At 49.0% G+C, this 21960-nt stretch overlaps 2 protein-coding genes across 5 annotated transcripts; one reads left to right on the top strand and one right to left on the bottom strand.

Moving 5' to 3' along the window:
* Positions 1-38: 38 nt before the first annotated feature.
* On the bottom strand, positions 39-17697 carry LUC7L (LUC7 like). 4 transcript variants are annotated; one of them, XM_057406525.1, is made up of 12 exons: positions 17583-17683; positions 16790-16860; positions 15576-15670; positions 11538-11636; positions 10740-10850; positions 9905-10048; positions 9300-9476; positions 8390-8478; positions 4886-4966; positions 3915-3944; positions 2808-2972; positions 39-402 (listed from the first exon to the last, which is right to left on the bottom strand). In XM_057406525.1, exons 4-12 carry the CDS (start codon positions 11631-11633, stop codon positions 261-263), a joined length of 1035 nt encoding a protein of 344 aa, XP_057262508.1. In that variant the 5' UTR covers positions 11634-11636; positions 15576-15670; positions 16790-16860; positions 17583-17683; the 3' UTR covers positions 39-260. The 4 variants fall into 4 exon arrangements, with proteins under 4 accessions (XP_057262508.1, XP_057262505.1, XP_057262506.1 ...); XM_057406524.1 differs by lacking the exon at positions 16790-16860 and adding an exon at positions 1722-1783 and having other exon boundaries at positions 207-402; positions 17583-17697; XM_057406522.1 differs by lacking the exon at positions 16790-16860 and having other exon boundaries at positions 17583-17697.
* A 1075-nt stretch (positions 17698-18772) lies between these two features.
* PERCC1 (proline and glutamate rich with coiled coil 1) lies at positions 18773-21763 on the top strand. Its single transcript, XM_057406534.1, has 3 exons — positions 18773-19504; positions 19611-19729; positions 20902-21763. Exons 2-3 carry the CDS (start codon positions 19704-19706, stop codon positions 21623-21625), a joined length of 750 nt encoding a protein of 249 aa, XP_057262517.1. The 5' UTR covers positions 18773-19504; positions 19611-19703; the 3' UTR covers positions 21626-21763.
* Positions 21764-21960: the final 197 nt, after the last annotated feature.

Here is a 21960-nt window from a genome sequence, read left to right as displayed (position 1 = left end):
TCACTGGGTCAGACAAACACAGCGTGGCAGCCACAGGCCTGAATTTGAAACGATCCATCCAGATTTATTGATTCCTACTAAAACAAGATCCTGTTAAACAGTACGTAACTCTGTCTCTACAAACTCACAGCTATCTGCCAAACAATAAAAATTCCAAACTACAAAAGATGAGTTGTATTCAGTAAATATAAATGGGGAATTTAGGCTTTGTGTAGAATGTTTTATCAGACTATTTACAGTGCAACACAGATCATTTGAGTTCAGATCTCGCCAGCTTCTCTCTCTTCTGATCTCTTGGAACGAGATTTGCCATTTGTGCTCTCGTGCCGCCTCTCAGAAGAGCTCTTCTCTTTCCTCTCTCTGTCTCGTGACTTTTCTCTTGAAGATCGATCTCTAGAAGATCTGAAGTACAAAGTAAACCATCGCTATGAGCTTCACAACTAAAAGAGTTTCAAATACTCACAAAATGACAGCATCTTTCCCTAAAAGGGCTGTGGCATAACACAAGTTCTGTGCAGAAATGTGCCTAGGTACTGCACTGCAGGGACTGGCAGCCCTGAGACAGCAACCCTGGGCCCTCCACAAGCTTTATATAGGAGAACACCAGTTTTACAGTGCTAAGTGCACAGCTCAGCCTTTGTTACTTTCTCCTTGGAGTAATCCTTTCAAGCTGTGGCTAAAGGGGCTTTCTGAGGTCTTCTCTGGGCCCCTTGTTACTTAACTGGGCCCTGCTAAAGCCCTTCCAATTTCTTCCTCACCTATGACTCAGCTCTGCTTGTGTCTTCTAGAGAGTTTTTTCATTATCCTTTAAGCTAGTGGCTTTCTGCTCAACCATTATAAATGTCAACTGTATTCTCTGGACTCAAATGCTTGCTCAGCCCTGGGATTTTTACTGTGCAGCCTGACAAGCATGGTCTTGGGCAGCCCCCTGGGTTCAAAGTCAGGGTGATTCAGATTTACATTCACAGCCCATACTACAGGCAAAGCCTTTCACAGCTGGCTCAAAGGACAGCTGCAGATTCAGCAGCGCTTCACTGTATCAGCCCACTCAGAATTAAGCAGAAGGCCCACTCCAAAAAGGCTGTTTTCCTGCGTGATTATTGTCTCACAGCCTTCAAAAGGTGCTGATCAGGAATGAGCCCTATCGGCCCAAGCCCCTTCAGAAGTAGGCAGAGGCTCTCACAGACCCTGCAGGGCCATTACATTTTAGTTATGGACTCAGCACACAGGTTTTTCTTTACAGTCAAAAGAGGAGGATCTGGCAGGCACATCAGAGGTTCCAGCTTTCATTCACATTGATTGTAAGGTTTGGAAGTACTGCACAACTGATACATTAAAACCTTGCAGCTCTCTGTATCACAAGCCATTTCATGTTCATTAAATGGTGACATTTAACCAGATGACAACATGCATCTGTCTGAGACTAACTCTTTCCCTGTTCCTGTAGCAATGCCTGCTGCCCCAAGATTTCCAGATCCTGTGACAGCCTGTTTCCTTCCTTCTACAGGTTAGACCTCAGACCAGAACCTGAATGCAGGCTTCATTAATTCAAGGTGAAAACAGAAGCTACAGTCTTTGAAGGAACAGGGGTTTTCTGCTTGTTCCTAGGTTTATTTTCTTAAACTGATCCTGGTCTCTCCCAAGTTGTCAGGCAGCCAATCCCCCTACAACCTCCATGGGCCGATTTGAATGTGTTCAAGGTTTTTGAAGTAATCCCTTACCTGCTCTTTAGTAATAGTTATTACAGGGTCTTCCTCACTTCCTAATTGTCCAAACTTCTTTTCTTTATTTTTCATGTTCAAGACAGATTTAAAAAAGGACTTTAGTATCTCAGCCATTGGAGAATTAACAGTATTTACACATCCCCCCTCAATTATTAAGATATATTTTTTCAGACCATTATTTCCCTCCCCATCATCAGGTATCTTTAAAACCTGTTCTTACCCCTCAGCTAAAGGGACACAAGACACCCAGCAGTCAGTTTGTTTCTAGAACTGTACTTGAGCAGTGATGCCTAATCGGGTGAGACAGTGCTAAAGCACTCCCCTATGAATTAGGAGGACTTAAAAAAAGCTTCAGCAAGCTTTTCACCTGGTGATAGACTTGCTCCTGGGCTTAGAAGAGCTGCAAGGAAACACAAGGATTCAATTTTTCTAATACTCCTACATATGCTTGTCTCATCCTTCCTCCAACACAGTAGGTGTTTTGATGAGTTTCAGAAGAGGCTTAAAGCCCTTCCTCTAACTATAGCATTTCTCCTCAACAACAGGAGAATGGTGTAACTCCTCATGGCCTCCTTTTTCCCTCCCTCCAGTGCAGGTTCCTGAAAAACCCCCCTCTCTCAAGCAGCTTTCTAACAGATGACTTCCCCCAGATCCTAAATCATACACTTCCTTCCCCATGCCAGCACTGAAAGAAGCTGGGAAACAGAAGGTAACCATAGAAATGTCATGTCAAAACTGCCTCTCAGTTACTTGGCTTTTAGAGGTCTGGGGAGGCTCAATTAGCTCAAGCAAGCCTTTGTGCTGCTTCTCTTACAAGAAACCAGCAATTTCTCACAGCTCAGCACTGCAAACCAGGGAGCCATTTCTATCTCCTAGATTTGTCCTCTTATGCTGGCACCTCACTGTACAACTGCACTACTACTGTAATGTGAGGCCATCTACGACCAGCCACTGGGAAGCCTTGCTTTGGCCCAGGAGCTGGTACAGGACACCGCATCTAACACGAAAACCCTGCCTCACTCCTGTTCACTCTAAGGGACTGGGGAGGCTCACTGCGATGCCAAGGATTCACAGCATACATACTTGTGTTTTGAACTCCTGTCTCTGGACCCCCGCCGGTGACCTCTGCTGTGGCTGCGGGAGCGGCTTCGGTGGCGTCTGTGTCGGTCGCGGGACCGGGAGCGAGACTTCCGCCGCTCACGAGAAGCTGACCTTGAGCGTCGCCGCCGCCTGTCCCGAGACCGTGATCTGGAGGGGACACACATTGCCTCAGACTCAGGAGAAGGGTCAGTGCATTGGATCTGCACACCTGAGCCCATCTCTCAGACATTCCCGAGTAACAAATATCCAGAGCACCAGCACTCACAGCCCCAGCCCCATCCCTGCCAACACAGGAGGCAGATCACCCCCAGGGTGGGCACCTCCCTCCTGGGCCTCATGCTACCAACAAAATGCCAATAGCTAAGTTTGATTTGCTGGGAAGCTTATATAAAAAGCTCCCGCTGTTACTGTAAGCATGTGTCAATGCCTAAAGCAGAGCCTACCAGCTGTGCCTCGCTCAAAGTGAGGCCTGTTTAAACAGAAGAAAGGCCAAAGAAAGTGGCATGTGAAATTACCATAACCAGTTCGACAGTCTGCTAAGAGAGGATCTTCCTTGTGGAAGTACTACACTTTAGAAGCAGATTTGTTTCAGTCTGCTCTAAAAACTAAACAAAGGATGTCAACTTATATGGAAAGCAGTAGAGAGGAAGATCACCAGCTACCTGACCAGAGAATGTTGTCACGTAATTAAGGCAAGCTCTCTATAGAGGTGGGGGAGCTTTTATCTTGAATCTCTGTATTTTTACATCTGAGGTATCATACAGGTAATAGATATATTTCAAACACTAAAACTATGAAAGTACATTAGATATTTATTGAAAGTGGCATCAAGAATGTTCTTAGCCTCATGCTCTGCTGCACACAATACCATCTGTCCTGACCAGGGCTACTTTATGGCCCAATGAGTGACATTAGGCTGCAGAACACCACTGAGGTGCCCAAGCAGTGATTCCCATTTCCTTCAGGGAGCAAAACCAAGAGACTGGGGCACTGAGTGAACTCCATTTGTGAGGCACAGGAAAAACCTCAGTAGTTAGATAGAAACACAAATAGGCATCTGGGACAACTGCACAAGAAATGTGCACTCACCTTCGACGGTCTCTATTTCTTGATCCAGACCTAGAAAGAAGACAACAGGTAAGCTAGAGAATGTATGATATAGCCAGTGGGTTTTCAACAGAATAACCCATCCACCCTGGCAGCTCTTCAAAGGAATGCAACAGCACCCCCCCAAATGATACAGCATTTGAAAAAAGCTTGCCATTAAAACATTTAATTAGCTTCCACTTGGGAGGCAGGGAGAATGTGTCAAAACCTGAGGAAATCTGTAGAAACACTAGTTTCTACATGCAGAGCTTCCTGTCAGAAATTAAAAGGTCTACAAACCAATTCGATCTCTTAGTAACACACCACAACAAACCTTCCTGACTGTGCAGATTGGTTATATGCTCTTTACGCTCTGCAGTCTCGTATCAGCTACATCAGCTCTAATGTTCTGAAGTGCCACTCTCCAGTCAGAAAGATACTGATTCCTTTGAGGTAGTTGCACATCAAAAAGCTTTAATAACTAGAAAGCAGCATCTTCTCACTCATCAGATTTGTTTAACAAACATTAAGAGGAAATTTGCATCAATGGTATTTTCCCTGCTTGAGCTAGAAAAAAGAGGGGACAGACACAAGGGAAGAACAATTACTGAAAAGTATCTGAGAGATACACTAAAAATCCCTCATCCCAGACTTAGAAAGCCATTTCAGAAGATCAATCCAAGCCTCACTATTATTCCCACATTTCCATGGCTTCAGAGCTCATGTGCGGCACTCTCAGCTTAATGCTGCATTAGCTTTTGGCAGTCTGCAAATAACAACGTCTCAATTCGTTCAACTTCTGCAGCACCATTACTCAGCACCATGTAAAATACTACTCTGTGAAATATGGACCTTCCCTTTTTCTCTATGGCCACATTTCAGAGCCAGCTTACACCAAAACATCACACCCTGTGTGAGCAGCCTCTTTTTGCTTTAACTGAGAAGTGGCTGGTCTTAGTGACTTAGGGACTCACTCTTGTAACTGTTCCTGTCTCCCCACTGCGTACAGGCTCGCAGAGGTGTTCCATTTACACAGCCACAGAGCTGTTGGAGCACTGTAACAAGAGATGAGGATGAAAGCTACACACAGGTAAAATTTTAAACAGTGATAAAGAAGCATCTATTTTAATAATATCAATTAAACCTGTACCTGGATAAGACAAGATAAAGAGAATCAACGTGCACTGACCTTCCTTCACAATGAAATGGGATTGTTCAATCATGGTAAAAACAAAAAAAAACAACAACCCCAAATGTGGGCAGCAATTCAAGTAGAAGAACTGTGAACAGGGCGGAGCTGAACTTGGAGTGAGGCAAATGGACCGTGATCCGAGGCAACACACAAGACGACCAGATGAAGGCAAAGCTGCTAAGCCAGGAGAGCAAGGCAATAACCACACACCTCTTTTTTCATGGAACAGAACTTGACAGAGCAGCAGGACCTTCTCTAGACGCCTGGCAGCAGCTGAATTTTTTTGGCGGTTGTAATTACTCCAATTTCCCAATGTTCTTTTCCTCCTGATCACTTTATTCTGAATGACCAGTGCGCACATTTACACAAAGCCCTTCCACAGCCCATGAAAAGCCTGGCTGACCTTCCACACCTGTGATCTGAGCAGGAATGTGTACAATAACCTGGTAATCACTCCCTAGCACTCAGCTTCAGAATTCAGGAGGCATCCAGCAAAAGAAGCGCTTTCCTTACTAGCCTCAATCAACATACAGCAGGAGACAGTAGAAGAGAGCTGTTCAGAGGAATGAGAAGCTGAGCATATTCATTTTTTCCTCTTTTTTTTGGCCCTGTATCACAGAGGCTATGTGCTGACTTTCACAACTTTGTGCTGTTTAACTTAATACAAAGGAAACCCATTTGGCAACTCCACCTAGACCTGTTTGCTGGTACACTCTGGAAGCAAATCAGAGGTCTGCACTTCCAAGCATGCCACCCCTCCACAGAACTTCAGTCTTAAGAGATTACTGGGTAGCTCGCAGCCACCAGCAACACCAAGGGACTTGTGTTTATTTACCACTAGGGCTGACAGGCCACTTCACTAATACTTATGTGGAAATCACAGTTTAGTTGACAAATTAATAAAGCCTGTGAGAGGTAAGAGTTTCACAAGTGAATCTACAGGTTTCCATGGTACATCATAACACCTGTAAGTCATTGAAGACTTCTCCAAGTCAAGCAGTACTCTTTTTCTTACTGAGTAACACCTTGAATATGTTGAATATGAAGACACCTCAAGAAGAGTTATGAGGGAAATATATCTTCTGTGGTTTTACAGCTATCAAGCTCTGGTTAAGAGAGGCAGTCTGAAAGGCAGTAGAAGTTGCCCATTAGTTTTTGATGGAAAAATGCCCCTGCAAGCACGGTGGTCCACAACTCCCAGCAGATAAGGTGCTGAGAAACGGAGAAATCTGGGCTCTGACTCTAGTTCTGACACTGAGTGCCCACTTTGAAAACTATTTTCCTTCTTTGGGTCAAGTCCTTATTTTGGAGAGGCAAATAATTTGACCTCCTCTGTACAGCACTGCTGACTCCTTCATAACAAGCTTTGCTTTGGTATCTTAACAGAGGATGTTTCCACACAGAGTGAGAGCAAAGGCTGGCCACAGTTTTGTGCCACACACTACTTGTAGCACAAGTAGTGCTATGTATGGAATCAGCAAGAGCCCAGACTAAGCTAACTCAACACAGTTTTTAAACCCTTCCTACTTAAAAGATTAAATAAACATTCAAAAGTGGTCTTCAAATCCCCTCATCAGATTCATCCACATACGGACTACTTCTGAACACAAGAGACTCCTAGCTCTCACAAACTGAGGGTCTGGGGTTACTTAAAACAACACAAAACCAAAACCACAGACATGCCACAGAAGGAAGAAAGCCAGTATTCCGAGAAGATGCAGACCAAATAAGAGATCCAGAGGACTCCTCCTGAAGGCAACTCTGCTGAGCACTTTTCACACAGAAACGAACTCCAGGAAGAAGAGACACCATGGAGACAGACACACTGAATCCAGGTTACAGATGGTCCTACTGTGCATCTGAAAGAGCCTGCCACAAAGTAGCTGCACAGGAAGACACTTGTTTCACTTCCATCTTTCTGACCATAGCAACGTATCCTTTTCAATTAACTCTTGCACTCATCACCCAGTTCCAGAATCTGCAGCTCCCAAATATAACTGACTCACTGTCACTTTTCCATGGATGCCAGAAAACTGTGAGGCTCTACATAAAGAGCTGCAGTTCAGGAGAAAGATGCAGCATGAACTGGTGCTTCATATGATACCAGGTAATCCAGACAGAGAGGAAACCCACATGAAACACCCTGAACGGAGAATGCCTAAAAATCTGGGGCTTCACTGTACACCAGAATCACCAAGCTGCAGAGCACAGAAAACCAAGCTGCTTTAATTCTGGTATTTATTTGCCAGCACTTCCAGCAATATATACCCTGAAGCCAGCATCCTCTTAGAGCATACTGCAGCTATGTATCTCATGCCTCAGAAATGGATGGCTGAAATACACTCTTCAGTTGACACTGAGGGTCAAAAAGAGCTCTCCGCAGGCAGTAAGGTTGGGTTTTTTGATGCAAGAAGTACAAGAGGAGAAACACATGAGGTAACTGGGGAGATGCTGTGACAATGAGAGCAGCATTCCTACTCAGCCACATCCTCTGCCTGACTACGCAAATAACCACCCTCTCCATACCAGACTGTTTAACCAAGCTGTTGACACACAAGTGAACCTGTTCTGTTCAGGTACAGAAGAAAGTTTTTCCAGTTCAGCTGGCAAGATGTGGAAGAGCTCGTCCTGAGAATACCAACACTGCAGCCACTCCCACTGCTCAGATTATACACATATGAGCAGGTGACACATATGGCCTCAATCTGCAGAAGCAGCCACTCCTTGGAATCCCTTGGATCCCCTAAGAAATGTTTTCCAAAGCTGTGCCAAAAGCACCTCGCTGCTACTGTAGGAAAGTTTCAGAGCAAGGCAGGCACCTCACCACCTGGCTCACATATACCAGCTCTTTTCTGCTGTCATATTCTTGCCTAGAAGCAAGGAGGGCTACCCAAGGAATTTCTGCATGACTGGCACCTTTTGAGCAGACCCAGCCCTCACTCGTCTTAAACTTCCCCACTGAGATGCATTGGATAAGGGCATTTTACCTAGATTCAGATTTCCAAAGACAGGGGCTAGACCAATATAAGCCTGAAGACTACATGGAGCTCACACCTTTCAAATACACAATGGAGGTGTGTATCTGAAATACACAATACACAATCACTCTAACATGGGGGTTTGTGCATTTGTTTTCATCGTTAACTAAATGCCAGGGTGCTCAGTATCCAGAGCATGCCCAACAGCTAATCCAGCAGCAGATGCTGCTTTCCAGCAATGCTCAGATACAAAAAAATCAGACTACTTCAAAAACAACTTCACAAGCCAGTTATCAGCTTCCACTTACCGTCTGCCCATTCTCTCCTCTCGTTCTCTCTCCTCTCTCCTCCTCAAACGATCCTGGTTTCTCTTCTCCTGCTTTTCTGCCACTGTTTTCTAGGAAAGGAAAAGTCTACATTGTATTTCAGCCATATAGTAACAGGTCAGAGATCTTCAGGGAGACTACTTCGATAGTAAGATGAAGGTAGTAAGACAAAAACATGTTCCACTGCATTTAATGTGATAGTTAGGATCTCTATCAAGGTTTCCATTTTCCTCACAACTTCACTAACATCAATCAGTGCAAGAAATGCCACTCCCTACTCTGCTTTGAACGCTTGGGCTCTAAGAGACAAGCTCATTAGCTTTGAGGTAAAGGACTGTCTCACCATGAGTGTACTCAACTCGCAATGGAACAGTGCCGAGGCCTTGTGCCAATGATCATTCAAGGCTCTGACCTTAATATACTGTCTCGTGAATAAGGCACAGGATTCACCACTCTTACTCGAGCAGGCTGATGGCCTCTGCAAGCAAGGCCAGTACCAGAACTCCATTATGAACCGTTTCAGAAAACTTCTCATCATTTCAGCAACTGGAGACCTTTTTCACTAACAGAACAACATGAAATTTCAGTTCAAGCATTTCACTGAGACGTCTCAGCTAAAAAAACCCAGTGACAAAATTCAGCCATACAGGTTGAGGGCACCAATGCTGCAAGGAATGAATGACAGCAATGGTCTGGTTTGCCTAATTATGAGTGCACATGTTTAGTTACTCAGAAATTACAGAACAAACCCAGGATGAGCCTACGCAAACCCTCATCTGAGGTTTCACGGATTCTGCAATCAGAAATTTCTGGACTTTCACAAGCACTCTGCAAAGAATTCTGTATGAATTTAGTAAACTACAAGGAGAAGGCTTAAAACGGAGTGGATTACCCTCAGCTGATCCAGTTTCTCACGAATCTGAATAAAACCCAAGTGTAATTTGCCTCCAAAGTGGTCAGCAAGACGACGGTCGTTGTCATGGAGACCCAGATACGCTGAACAGACTTCACACACACGGAGCTTCTGCTGCTGAAAACTGGATGCAGGCATTGAATTTCGGTATTCTTCCTAAAGGTAGGCAAAGAATCCACATAAATGTCAGGGAGCACTTACATAGTCACAGCCCTCCAGAGAAAACCCTGCAAAGATTTGCACTGTTACTTTCAAGAATCAAAACCCACCTTTAATATACAGGAGGTGCCATAACAAACACTTAGCAAGCACAGCTACCCTGACAGTCTCTCCCTGCAAGCAACTAGCGACCCAATCTTTGGGAGAATAAATCCCTCCCTGCTCTTTGTCAGCTTTCTTCACCAGATAAAAGATTGTATTCTTCATCTACCACACTACACTGCCAACTGCTTGCTGCACAAGGCTGAAACTGAACAAGGATGTACTGGCAACAAAGTAAAAGAGGCAAGAACCACCCAGCTCTTTGTCATGGCTCAGCCTAGCCCAGTCCTCTGTTGCAGTTCACAGGAGAAGCAACACCATACCTCTGCCTCTTTCTTTTTCGCTCGGACTTTCTCCACTTCCATCAGGATCTTCTGAGACTCATCAACATTTCCTTCAGCTCCCAGCTGCTCAGCTTTAGCTAGGAGTTTTCCTATGTCTTCATTCAGCTCATGTACTTTCTCTGCCTAAAGAGAACAGGTAGTTTTTAGTAAGAAAAAAAAAAACCCTTGCATGACAACTTTTCCTTTTTCTCCAAAAAATCCTGTTTAACAAAATCAGTTGTTGGAAGATGACCATAAGTCTCCAAAAGTCAAGACTCCCAACAAAAAGGAATTGGTGGCCCAAGTATAGGCAATGCAGGCACAGGCACATAGCAAACAGAAAAACGACATGGAGAGGACATCAATGCTGCCACAAAAAGCAGCATGTTTCTGGCTTACAGGGCAAGACAGAATCCACAAAACCAGCCTCAGGAATGTTTTGTATTCACCCCATGAAGCAAGAGGAAAGTTTCCCAAAGAGGAAACTCCGTGAGGATTTGTTAAGTGAAAAGATGATACTCATCGGATAGACTTACTATTCCATTACATTACATTAACATTGTAAGCTATGACATTAACACTGAATAGTGTGGGGGACAAACCAACATGCTTTATTGCCATGCTAAAGCGACCTATTTTAGAGTTCATGTTTTATAGTACTATGGTCCTCTGTACCAGTAAGTTTGCCACAAGAACAGCCAGAGCAGAATCTGAGTAGGATGGCTGGGAACCACAAAGCTTTTGTGGAGCCTGAGTATCAACGGTGTCAGAGACAACACAGTTCCAGTGCTCTTGCACAGACTTTCACAACAAACATTCACTGCAAGGAAAATACCTTTGCAGACACTTCAGCGCTGATCTCTTCCTGTGTCTCAGCCAGGCGTTTCTTGGCCAGTTCTGTTCTCCTATCACACTCTGCGATGAAGGATTCCAGGTGATCCATCGCCTGCATGTTCAGACAAAGAACTGTGAATAAAGGTGCCCTCTGAGCCAGCCACAGCCAACAGCAACCCCTGTATAATGCACAAATAGCTTCAAGAACAGATGCCTTGAGAAAAAAAGATATGACACTTTGTAGAAAAAGTAACATTTGATCCCTGCCCTTAAGTCTGTCATCTGCCTGGAACCTGACCCAGTTCTTTGACACAAAAGAGGATGCTCACACGAAGACTGTTTTGCACTGGAACTTCCAATGCATGAGCAACAGGTGCAAAGACAAAAGCACTGGAATAACATGAAAAGGGAAGATAGAATTGCTCTTCTGCCTGATCTGTTACATTACAGAAAACTAAATCTCGGAAAACGAACCACAGAGCAGAAGGCTTTTAATGTTAAATCTCCTTCTGGGACAGGCCACCAGGTTACAGTGACCTGGTACAGACCAGCAGATGTTGGATGCAAGGAATGCCAGAGGAGCCTTCCTCATTAGCTGGACTAATAGTGTTGCAAGGGCCATAATTACTTTCAGTTTTAAGGCAGCAATCGAGCTGACCCTGGGGAAGGGGCTCCACAACTTGTCAGCTAACACATCAAATAACATGGCTAGCTGAAACTTCCACTGAGCTCTACTGTTCAGCCAAATAACTTCAGGAGGCAGTTTCCACAAAAGTGACTGGAACGTCTCTGTACTCACATCCAGCTCAAAAAACAGGTCTCTCTCTTTACTTGCAATCTCATAATCTGCTCGCAGTGCCAAGTCATGGATCTTTGTACACTCTCCCAGGTCCATTCGCTGTTGAAAATAAAAAAGAAAATCAATGTAAGAACTCTCCATTATGGCAACAAACAGCAGATACTTAACTCTTGCCAGCTTTCATAAAGTCTCCTGGTGAAAAAGAGCTCCCCCTTAACCTATTGGTAACAGAACTAGCCAGAAGCACCACATGCTTGCTAGAACTCCTCTTCTTCAATGTTGTTCCTGGAACAACATTAAAATACCCCAAATGCTTTAAATCCAGTCCTACTCCTTCTCTAGGTCACAGAACAGCCCTAGAAATTGCTGGGAAGGACCTGGGAAAGCACAGCACATGGCAGCAGCAACTGCAGATGCCTCCTACTATGGCACAGCAAAACACACAGCTTTGTACCCTACTTAAAAACCACCTGGAAAAGCACCTGTGTCAGGATGACCCCTAGTATCAAACTGAAAGATACCAAATCTTAGAACACAGACAGAATGCTTCCCACCAAGAACAAATGGACTTAAAGGAATAAGAGCTCTTGTCAGCAGATGAGCACAACCCCACACTCAACAACACTCCTAATTCTATTAGCTAGCCCCTTCCCATAGTCAGTTGCAGCCTGAAACTTTTGAACATGCCCAGCAAAGCTAAATCCTACATGTGACCCCATCTAACAAGAGACTCCTTGCGAGCATCTCCCTTCCCAGAAAGCTTTGACTTCCATACTGCTTTTCACTCCCCTTGTAATTGATGCCATTTAAATTTGTTTTTTTTCCCCCCATAGTCAACAGCCACATAACCCAAAGTTAATTATGCTCTCAAACCATGGAAATGGCATTTCAACATGATCAATATGTAACAGAGAACATTTCTCAAAGTAGAAAAAGAATGATGTTTTGAAAGCCAAAATAATGAAAGGCCTAAGTGTGAGCCACAAAACAAATTACAGGGTACATATCATGGCAGGAACACCCAGCCAGCCATCCTCTTCTCTCCCAGTCACCAGTCCCAAGGAGCCCAACAGTTCCTGACTAAAGATTTAAACTCCCCCATGCACATAAACATTGAATACATGTAGATGCCACTGATAATTAGTCCTGTTCACATTTGCTGAGCAATCCACATTATGAGCTATCTCTTACGATCTCCACTAAACTGCTAACTCACTGGAAAGCCTATTTCTATGAGGAAGGCTTTTTAATAGTAATCAGAGCTGCAGAGTTTCACCCAAGTGAAAAAGGAAAGCAGAGACCCCTATAAAATCACCCTGCAACCTACAGATTTCAGCTCACTCACATCTCCCAGTGGGGAACACAATTAATTCCCCGAATGTCGTTTCCAAGCTGTGTTCTACCTGGGCAGCTTTCAGACTGCTCTGTCTGCTTATTAGTGGAGCTAAAATTCAGGATTACCAGCTGATGCCACCTCTGAACATGCTGCAGTACTTCCACTGACAGAAACATGTTTACCATCAGCTGCTGAGGCAAGTCAGTGCATGCCATTAATGATCTGGATGACAAGTCCCCCGATAACAGCATATGGACACACTAAACCAACTTCTGTTCTCCCAGAAGTTTCCTCCCTACCCACAGACACCAAGAAGAGACTATTGTAGTTTATTTAGTGACACATTTGGACAAGTTTCTGGGAATAATCAAAAAAAGAATAATCACAAGAAGCCACCAAATTAAAATTACAGCTTGCATGATAGGACCACTGGCAAACAAAGCAAACACCAGCATGCCTCCTGCAGCTCTCACGAATATTCCATTGCTTTACTTATGGTCTGGATTCCTCTCACTCTGAACATGAAGGCCAATAAATACGACTCCATCACACTACACTGAGCACAGTGACCCCAGGGATCCAGCTTCCTGCTTCTCCCCACTCAGTCTCCCACTAAGGAATATATACACACATGCAGGATGCAGCAGTTAACAATGCCTCAGGGGGAGGATGCAACATAACCAGCACCAGAAGGCTTGAAGCATCTGTTGGAAGGTTCCAAAGAGAGCCAAAGTTCTGATTTCTGCAGTAATACACATCCAGAGATGGATGCTACCCCATGCAGCTGAGGCTGCTTCACCTACACAGCTCTCCCCTTCATGGAGCACGGTTAAGATGTCAGGGAACCTGACTGAGATCACAAGGAAAGCCTACACGTTCCAGCTAAGTTTCACTGTGTGCTGGTAGCGCTGACAGCTGAAATGCTGTTCCCATTCTGGACATTACATGTTCCTTCAACACAGATCTGCAGCACCAATACTTTTTCTTGCCCCAGTAACCTGGTAACAGTGGTGTAGAGAGCTCTACAGCCACTTAAAAGGTCATCACAATATCATCCAAGTGACCCATAAGACCATTTGCACAGAAGAAGTCTTCCTTCCTGCTCCCCTGTAATGCTTCTGAGCATAAACTCCACAGCAAGAGGACTCACTGCAGACAAGTAACATCAGATGCAAGAGGACCAGCTTTCTCTATGTGCTTCTCAAACCCAGGAGACTCGCAACCCATCTGAACACTTCAGTCTTCCTCCACACTTTGGCACCTGCTCCAGCAGTCATGCACGTCACTTAATTCAACCCCTCTGACTCACCATTTACCTTCTTCCTGGAAACGTACCAGAAGAGGCAGAAAGCAGCCCGTACCTTCAAAACACCGTCTGGGCCCAAAAAGACTTTGTAGACTCTTGTGTCAGAAAGATATACCCTAACCACAGTGACCTGTATGAGGGATGGAGGTGGGCAGGTGATCTAAGCAGCTTTGAACTCCTGAAATGGAAGTGAGGTGATACGGAGGCTGATGGCTGAAAAATACATCTGAGCTTCAAATTAATAACAAATAAACAAGAGATACAGAGATTGGTATTTAACTCTTCCAATGTTACTCTGCAATAGCATTGAAAAGCAAAGTTTGAGTGCTCAGAGTTGAGGCAGCTTTTACTAAAGTTCTTTCTACTAGTGCTGCCAGAGTCTTGCTGTCACAGTGACACACACAGAGAAAGGAGTGACAGCCCTCCCACTGCTGGTAACCCCACTGTGTCAAACCCAGCTCCTGAAATAACAGCAGGAAGAGCTACTAATAATAACAGTATCTTTAAACAATCTGGTTAAATGGATGGACAATGTGAACTGCCACAGTATTTAGTCTCAAACAGGGAGGGTAAAGATGGATTTTAAACACCCATATTCATCTCCATCCTGCAATTCTGTAGCACAGCAACAACTGCAAGAGATCTGCATTGCTTTCTTTCGAAAGTCAGACTGCTTCTTTCACCTGGGCGCCTAAACTGAATACCTACTTCAGCAAGATCCCACTGTTAAAAGTCCACATCATGTTTTGCTCTCAGAAAGAGAGAGCATGTGAGCCAAACCCTTGAAAACCAGCCAGCTCTGTGCCCAGAGGGCAGCAGCAAAGGAGCCAACCCAACAGTTTCAAACCAGTCAGGCAGAGTGACACACTGCTCACACCAACCAACTCTAAAGACAAAGTCAGCCTGAGCTGCAACCTGCCATTACCATGGCAAGCAGGAGTGACGAAAAAGCTGCCATGCCATCAGGGAACACGACACGGCTGGCAAAAGGAGACTGAAAAGCTCCAAGGGTTAATGATTATTGCAGCACATAAGAAAACACTTGCTAACCTGAAGATGTAACCAGAGCACACAGGACAGCAGGCTAGCTATGGTCTTGCAGCCTCTGCAAGACAAGTTTCAGGCCCTAAACATCTCAAACTGCTAAAAGAGAAATAATCTTGTAAGTTCATGTGTGATACTGGGAGAAAAAAGAAGATTCAAGTGAATTCTGAGAGCTCCTGACTTGAGTGGTTCCATACACAGGTCACACAAACTAAAATTAGAATAATGACTGCTCCTTGGGCAAAGAAAGCCTGATCTCTCCTAGAAAGTACTCACAACGCACAGCTGGGCCCTGAAGAGTTGTACCAGTATCAGCCTCCCCAGAACTTCTTATTACAGAGAATATACTTACTGTTCCTGCGAGGATATCATGGGGACAGCAATCCAGAAGGTGGCTCTTGCAAACACGATCATCTGTAAACTTCACCCTTTGTCTGGTTTCATCTCCTGAAATTCATTTGTGGTTTTAAATAAGGAGACATTAGAATATTGACTCAAGAACAAAGACCTTGGTATGATCATTTCACCTTAATATGCAGATTAAAATACCTGGTGCTCCTGCTCCCCAAAATTACTCAAGAAAAAAAAAAAATCTTAGAGGGTATCAGGATATTCTGGAACACTTTTAACTGGGAAAAAACACTATTTTACCATTTAGTCATCCGCTATACCATGTTAAACACAGTGCTGGCGAGCCAAGTAATGTCCAAGGCCTGTCATCCATATAAAGAGACAGCACACCCAGAGGAGAAAAAAGAAGACAGACAGTCTGGCTCGCAGCCAAAACCTTTTATGTTTTGTGGGGTTATGCCCCCCCCCTTTTTTACTGTAAGGAAGGGGCAGGAGATACCAAACCCCATGCTACTGGAGGGCCATGACTCACAGAACAGGGCTGTGCTGGGCAGTTTTTACAGGTGACTGCATTTGCTCATCCGACAATTAAAGCATCGGTCCATTTGGTCTGAAAACCGACTCTGCAGTCTGCTTTCCAAGGCCGGGCAAAGACGAATCTTGCAGGTCTTGGCCTGGAACATGAAGCGTGCTTCCCACCCGCATCCCACCCTCAGAAGACATTTTACACTCAGGAGCCACTTAAACAAGACAATATCAGAAAAGCAAAGAAATTAAAAGTAAAAAAAGAAATAAAGTTAGTCAATACACACTGCGAGCTCCAACATATACTATACCCATCTGCATTCTTCAAGACCTCAGCTGCAGAATTTTATGCCCACTGTTGAAAAGTTTTAAAGGAAAAGTTTTCTTGCCCACACCTGCAGTAAGGAAGTCAGGGGAATGATACATAAAAGTAAAGGCAAAGTGGTAATGGTATGTGACAATTTTAAAGCTCATCTGTGTATATGACACAGGTATGTGTAATACTAAAGTATGAATATAGTTTAGGATTCGCAAGCATCCAGGAATAATGTTGTGTCTACTGAAAATGGGGTTTTTTTCTTATTTTTTTTCTTTCTAAGCTACACTTTTAAAGTTACTTGTGAAAAAAAAAAAGCAAACACTTTTTTTTTGTTTTTGTTATAACAGCTTTAAAAATTGGTTGTGACTCACGGCTCGATGAACATGAGGCTTTTCTGCAACTCCCTTGCAGATTGATGTAGGCAGGCAAAGATACACTGAACCTTTATAAATAAAATAGAGGGGCCACAATTGTTCAGTTTGTATGAAATAAAAATATGGGAAGCAATTCAATAGCAACTCAATACACAAAGAAAGAAAAGCACTTATTCACTTACGAAACAAAGTGCAAGGTACCTGCACAGCCCTGCTAACGTGTCAGTGGGGATTTAAGTACTCAGCAAGGCGCAGAAGGGAGATACAAACGGCAGCGGGAACATTTTTTTGCACAGGCTGTCATTTCTTTTCTTGGACAACATCTACAGCGGCCGGCTCCTGCAGGCAACCTACCTACACGCCTCCGTGAGTACGGCGCGGCCTGGGCACGGAGCCTGCCCTACCACCTCTTTCTGCGGCAACCAGGGCCCGGAGCGGCGGGCTCCTCCCGAGGCCAGCCCACGCCGGGCGCTTTCTAGGGCCGGGGCCGAGGCGACCTACCACTACCGGGCTCCCTGGGCCGAGCTCGCCGGGCCGCTCAGAGGCGCGCCGAGGCCGGGGCCCGCTCCGCCGGCACCGCCCGTCGCGCCGCTCGCTCGCTCGGCGGCGCCGGGACCAGGCCTCTGCGGGGCGGGCCGGGGCTCCGGCTCTGGCCCGCCACGTCCGCCGGCGCGAGCGGATCGATCGCGCCGCAGGTCCGGAGCGGAGGCAGCGGCCGCGCCGGGCTCCGCGGGGTGAGGCGGCCGCCAGGCCGCGGCGTTTCCTGCAGGCCCCGCCCGCCCCTACTCACCGTCCCGGGCCGTGCCCATGAGCTGGTCCAGCAGGGCCCTCATCTGGGCCTGGGCCGACATGGCGGGCGCTGGCCGTGCCGCGGGGCGCGGCGGGCAGGTGTCTCCGGCCTGGGCGGCGGCGGCCTCGACGACGGCTCCGGCCTCAGCGGCGGCGGCGACGCGAGGCGAGCGCTGGGCGGAAACGGCCCCTCCCGCCACCGCGCGGCATGCCGGGACCGGTAGTCCGCCGGCGGGGCGGGGCACGGCGGGGCTGACGGAGGGGGAGAAGGGGGCCGGAGCCGAGCAGCCGCTCCGCCTTGGCACCGCAAGGCCCTGCGGGAGAGGGTGGCCGAGTGCCTGCCCCGGGTCCCCGCCCCAGCGGGAGGCTGCCGAGGCGTCGGGTGGGGGCATGGGCAGCGGGCTCCTCGCTGGGACCCGTCAGCAGCGTTGCCTGTGGGTGCCCCAGCACCCATCCCCAGGCCTGACGGTGTGGGCCCAGTAGCGGGCCACAGCGGCTGCCGAGCTGTGCCAAGCCGTGCCAGGCCATGCAGGGCCATCAACAAGCGGTGCCAACCCGTACAGACCCGTGCCAAGCTGTGCGGTGTGGAGCCATTGTGGGCAGGCGAGCGAGTAACATCAGGGTGCAGACCAAAGAGTGGCTGTGCTTTATCAGCTCCCACTCGCCGTGTTTGCCCAGCAGTGCTCCAGCGGGATGGCTGCTGCTGCCACCCCGGCGTTACCAGTGTGTTTGGAGAGGGGAGGGGGAGTGCTGCGGAGCCAGAGCGGGCGCCGGTGCCCAGCTCTGCCCCTGCAGGGAGCCCCAGGGCGGGTGACAGCCATGGCCCTCTCCTTGCCAGTGCGGCCCTGTGCCACAGGCTGGGACTCACCCCTCAGCACCGGGGGATGCACTCAGCCCCAGGGTGCAGGATGCTCAGCCCAGGGTGGCAGGGAGAGCAGACCGGGAACTGGGGTCACCCTCAGAGCAGGGGACAGGGCAGCTCAAAGCAGGGCTCTGGATGTCCCCAACCCCGATGGCCATTGTCCCCAGCACAGGCAGTCACAGGGTCTGGGTGCTGTGTCAGGCTCCCACCATGCCATGCTGTCCACCCATCCTGCATCCTCTGGCCATCTGTGTCCTCAGCACCCTGTGTCCTGCAGCAATCTCCAAACCGCAGCCATCTGTGACCCCCAGCTGTGCCCTGCATGGCCATTCTGGCACTTCTGTTGCCAAAACAGAACAGCGCCTCTGGCCACAGCTGCTTTGGGACCTGAGCTGCTCACCATCATCATTGTCCTCAGTCCCTCACGTGGGCCAGCATGGTCCCATAGCAGAGACATGGGGCTGCCCATCGGCACTGCAGTCCTCGGTGCTGGTCCCAGCCATGGGGCTGCCCCAGCTGCTCTCCACATGTCATGTCCCCATCTCTGCATCCATTGGCACTGCCTGGCCAGAGTCACCACCCCTGGGCACTCAGCCCCAAGCCCCCTGGGACCACAGCACCCTGAAGTGCCATCTCCTGATGGTGGCTATATCCTGCTACCTCAAAAGGTTCCAAACCCCATCCAGGGGCTGGTCAGGGAGCCCTACACCTCCCTTGGGGAGCATGGACCTGGAGATAGGAGGTCCAGACCCACATGGGGGCTGCACAGCACCAAGGGGGACCCCATGGAGAAGCTTCACCCACTGAGACGGCAGCACCTGTTTGCAGAGGCATGGCTCAATAGGCAGTGTGTTCTTCAGAAGATCCCTACTCCAGGAGTCAAAATAGCATGAAATTCAATTTTACGCCTATTTGACAAAGCTTGATTTCACCTCCAATCAGCACGGAGATAAGAGCCCTCGGCACAAGTGTGCGGGCAGTTTGGCAGCTGGGGCTGCCGATTTAATAGGTGAATTTACAGGAACAACACTTGAAAATCCCCTGGCTAGTGAGCCATTAAGGTGAGCCCTGCCTTCCGTCCCCACGTCCCTCCCCGCGCCGCTCTCCCGTTGCTGGGTGCTAAAGCAAACCCCGGCTCTATTTACTGAGTCTACTATTACAATACAGCTACCAAATATTTGCCAGCCGTCAGCTCGCTGCTCCGCTATAAATACTTCAGGCCCAGGTGGAGGGACGGGAAGGGGAGCGGCGCGGGAGCCTATGCATGGCCAGGCAGCAGCGCCAAGGTGAGTGCTGAGCCGTGGCCCCGGGTGATGCCCTCCTGCCCCGCGGTGTTTCTGTGGCTGTGGGTGGCTGTGGGGAAGGCTGGCCCCATCACTGGGGCAGCCCTGCGTCCCTTTCCCTGCAGGCTGAAGGTACGTGGTGCCTGCAGAGGCTGAGCTCTAGGGCAGCATGGAGGCAGGAATGGGGGGCCCTCAGTGGGGAGGGCACAAAGAGGGATGTGTGGTGACCCCAGAGATGGCAGCGGTGCTGTCTCAGGCATGGCAGGAGAAGGAATTGTCCCCCAGGATTTGTCCCCTGCCTCATGACCCTCTCAGGGCTGGGGCAATGGCATGTGGCCAGGGATGCCCTGCAGTGAGGCAGAGCTGGGGACCCATAGGCACAGGTAGCACTAACTATGGGGGACCTCATCCAGCTCAACAAGACCCAACTGTGGCCACAGTCCACCAGGGCAGTGCAGGGAGGTGGCTGCGGTCACCCTGTTGCAGGGAAACACATGGGGCCATTGTGTGGGCAGGACATAGGGCTCAGTGTCCCCAGTGCTCAGCCCATGGTGGCAGGGTAGGTGCTGAACACCATTCAAGCCCATGTACAGGCCCGGGGGAAGGGGAACATCCCACTGCCCCACAGCTCTGGGAGATGTCACCATTGCCCCTTGGCTCATGCCTCAGGGGATGTCCCCACTGCCCTACATCCCATGAATTGATGGAGACATCCCTGCTGCCCCACATGCAATGACTTGGAGACATTCCCATTGTCCCACATTGCATGGATTTGCATGGACATCCCCAATACCCCACATCCCATGGCTTGATGGGGATGTCCCTGTTGCCTGATGCACCAGGTTTCAGTTAGGATATCCCCACTGCCCCCTATCCCATGACTCAGGATATGTTCCCGCTGCCCCATCTCGCATGTCTCAGTAGGGGCATCCTACAGTGGGGTGGTGTCCCTGCTGCCCCTTGTTCTGTGATTCAGGGCAATGTGTCCACTGCCCTGCATCCTATGGCTTGGTAGGGACATTTGTGCTGCTCCATGTCCCATGGCTTGTGGGGGATGCCCTGCCCGGCCTGCTGTACTGCACAACACGGTCCCTCTGCCTCCTCAGGGTCAAGCACAGTGCAGCAGGTTGAGGGGTGCGGGGTGCGTGCCACCTTCACCGCTGTCCTGCCTGCAGGGTGAGCGCGGGCCCTGGGGTGCCCCTGCGTGCTGACATGGCTGCAGGCATCATCCGGCCGCTAGCCGAGCTGCGGCTGCCCTCGCCCTTCCCGCACGGCCTGCTGCTGCCCATGCGCCCTGAGCCCGACTTCCCTGACCTCTCCGAGGAAGAGGACGAGGATGAGGACGAGGATGAAGAGGAGGCAGCAGAGGAGAGCACAAGGCTGGAGCCGGATGTCCCCAGCACCGCCGAGCCCACGCTGCAGCTCCTCCGGTTCTCGGAGCTCATCAGCTGTGACATCCAGCGGTACTTCGGGCGGCGGGGCCAGGACGAGGCCGCCGGCAGCCACGGAGTGCCTGAGGACTGCGGCTCACCCCGGCACACCCAGCCCGAGGCGCCGCGGGGCAGCCCCGGGGCCGTGCACAGGCTGGGGCCGCTGGCAGAGCTCTTCGAGTACGGCGTGCACCGGTGCCTGCCGCCCCGCATGGCCACCGGCAAGACGCAGCGGCTGGAGAAGAAGTACGGCCACATCACCCCAATGCACCGCAGGAAGCTGCCGCCCTCCTTCTGGAGGGAGCCGGGCCCCAGCCCCGCCGGCCTCCTCCACACCGGCACCCCCGACTTCAGCGACCTCCTGGCCAACTGGACAATGGAGCCGGGGCCGGAGCTGGGCGCTGGGCGGGAGCTACAGCTGGAGCCGGGCCGCCCGGGGCTGGAGGCCGAGCCCTTTGCCGGGCTGTGACCCCGCTGTGGCCCCCAGCCCCGCCACGTGCCACCGGTTAATGATAAACCTGGCAACAGCGGTGCCAGCACCGGGCACCTGGAGCTGCCGGGGCAGAGCCGGCCATGGGACGAGTGAATAAATGACTCCTACCAGGCACCAGTGTGTGCCGTGTCCTTCGCCACCCACCGCCGGTGACAAAGGGCCACTCACTGCTCAGCCCAGCCTTTGGCAGGAACCGGCAGCCCCAGCAGTAGGGAAAGGAGGGAAGCATGGTGCCGGCAGGAGCCAACAGCCCGTGTTTACTCTGCAGCCCAAGTCAGTGCATCCCAGTCCCTTATCTCGGCTGCGCTGGG

Source organism: Pezoporus wallicus, unplaced genomic scaffold (assembly GCF_028554395.1).
Source record: "Pezoporus wallicus isolate ANWC-B61680 ecotype Strahan unplaced genomic scaffold, APGP_CSIRO_Pwel_v1 contig_6155, whole genome shotgun sequence".
NCBI classification, from domain to species: domain Eukaryota; kingdom Metazoa; phylum Chordata; class Aves; order Psittaciformes; family Psittacidae; genus Pezoporus; species Pezoporus wallicus.
This window is presented reverse-complemented; position numbering and strand designations above follow the sequence as displayed.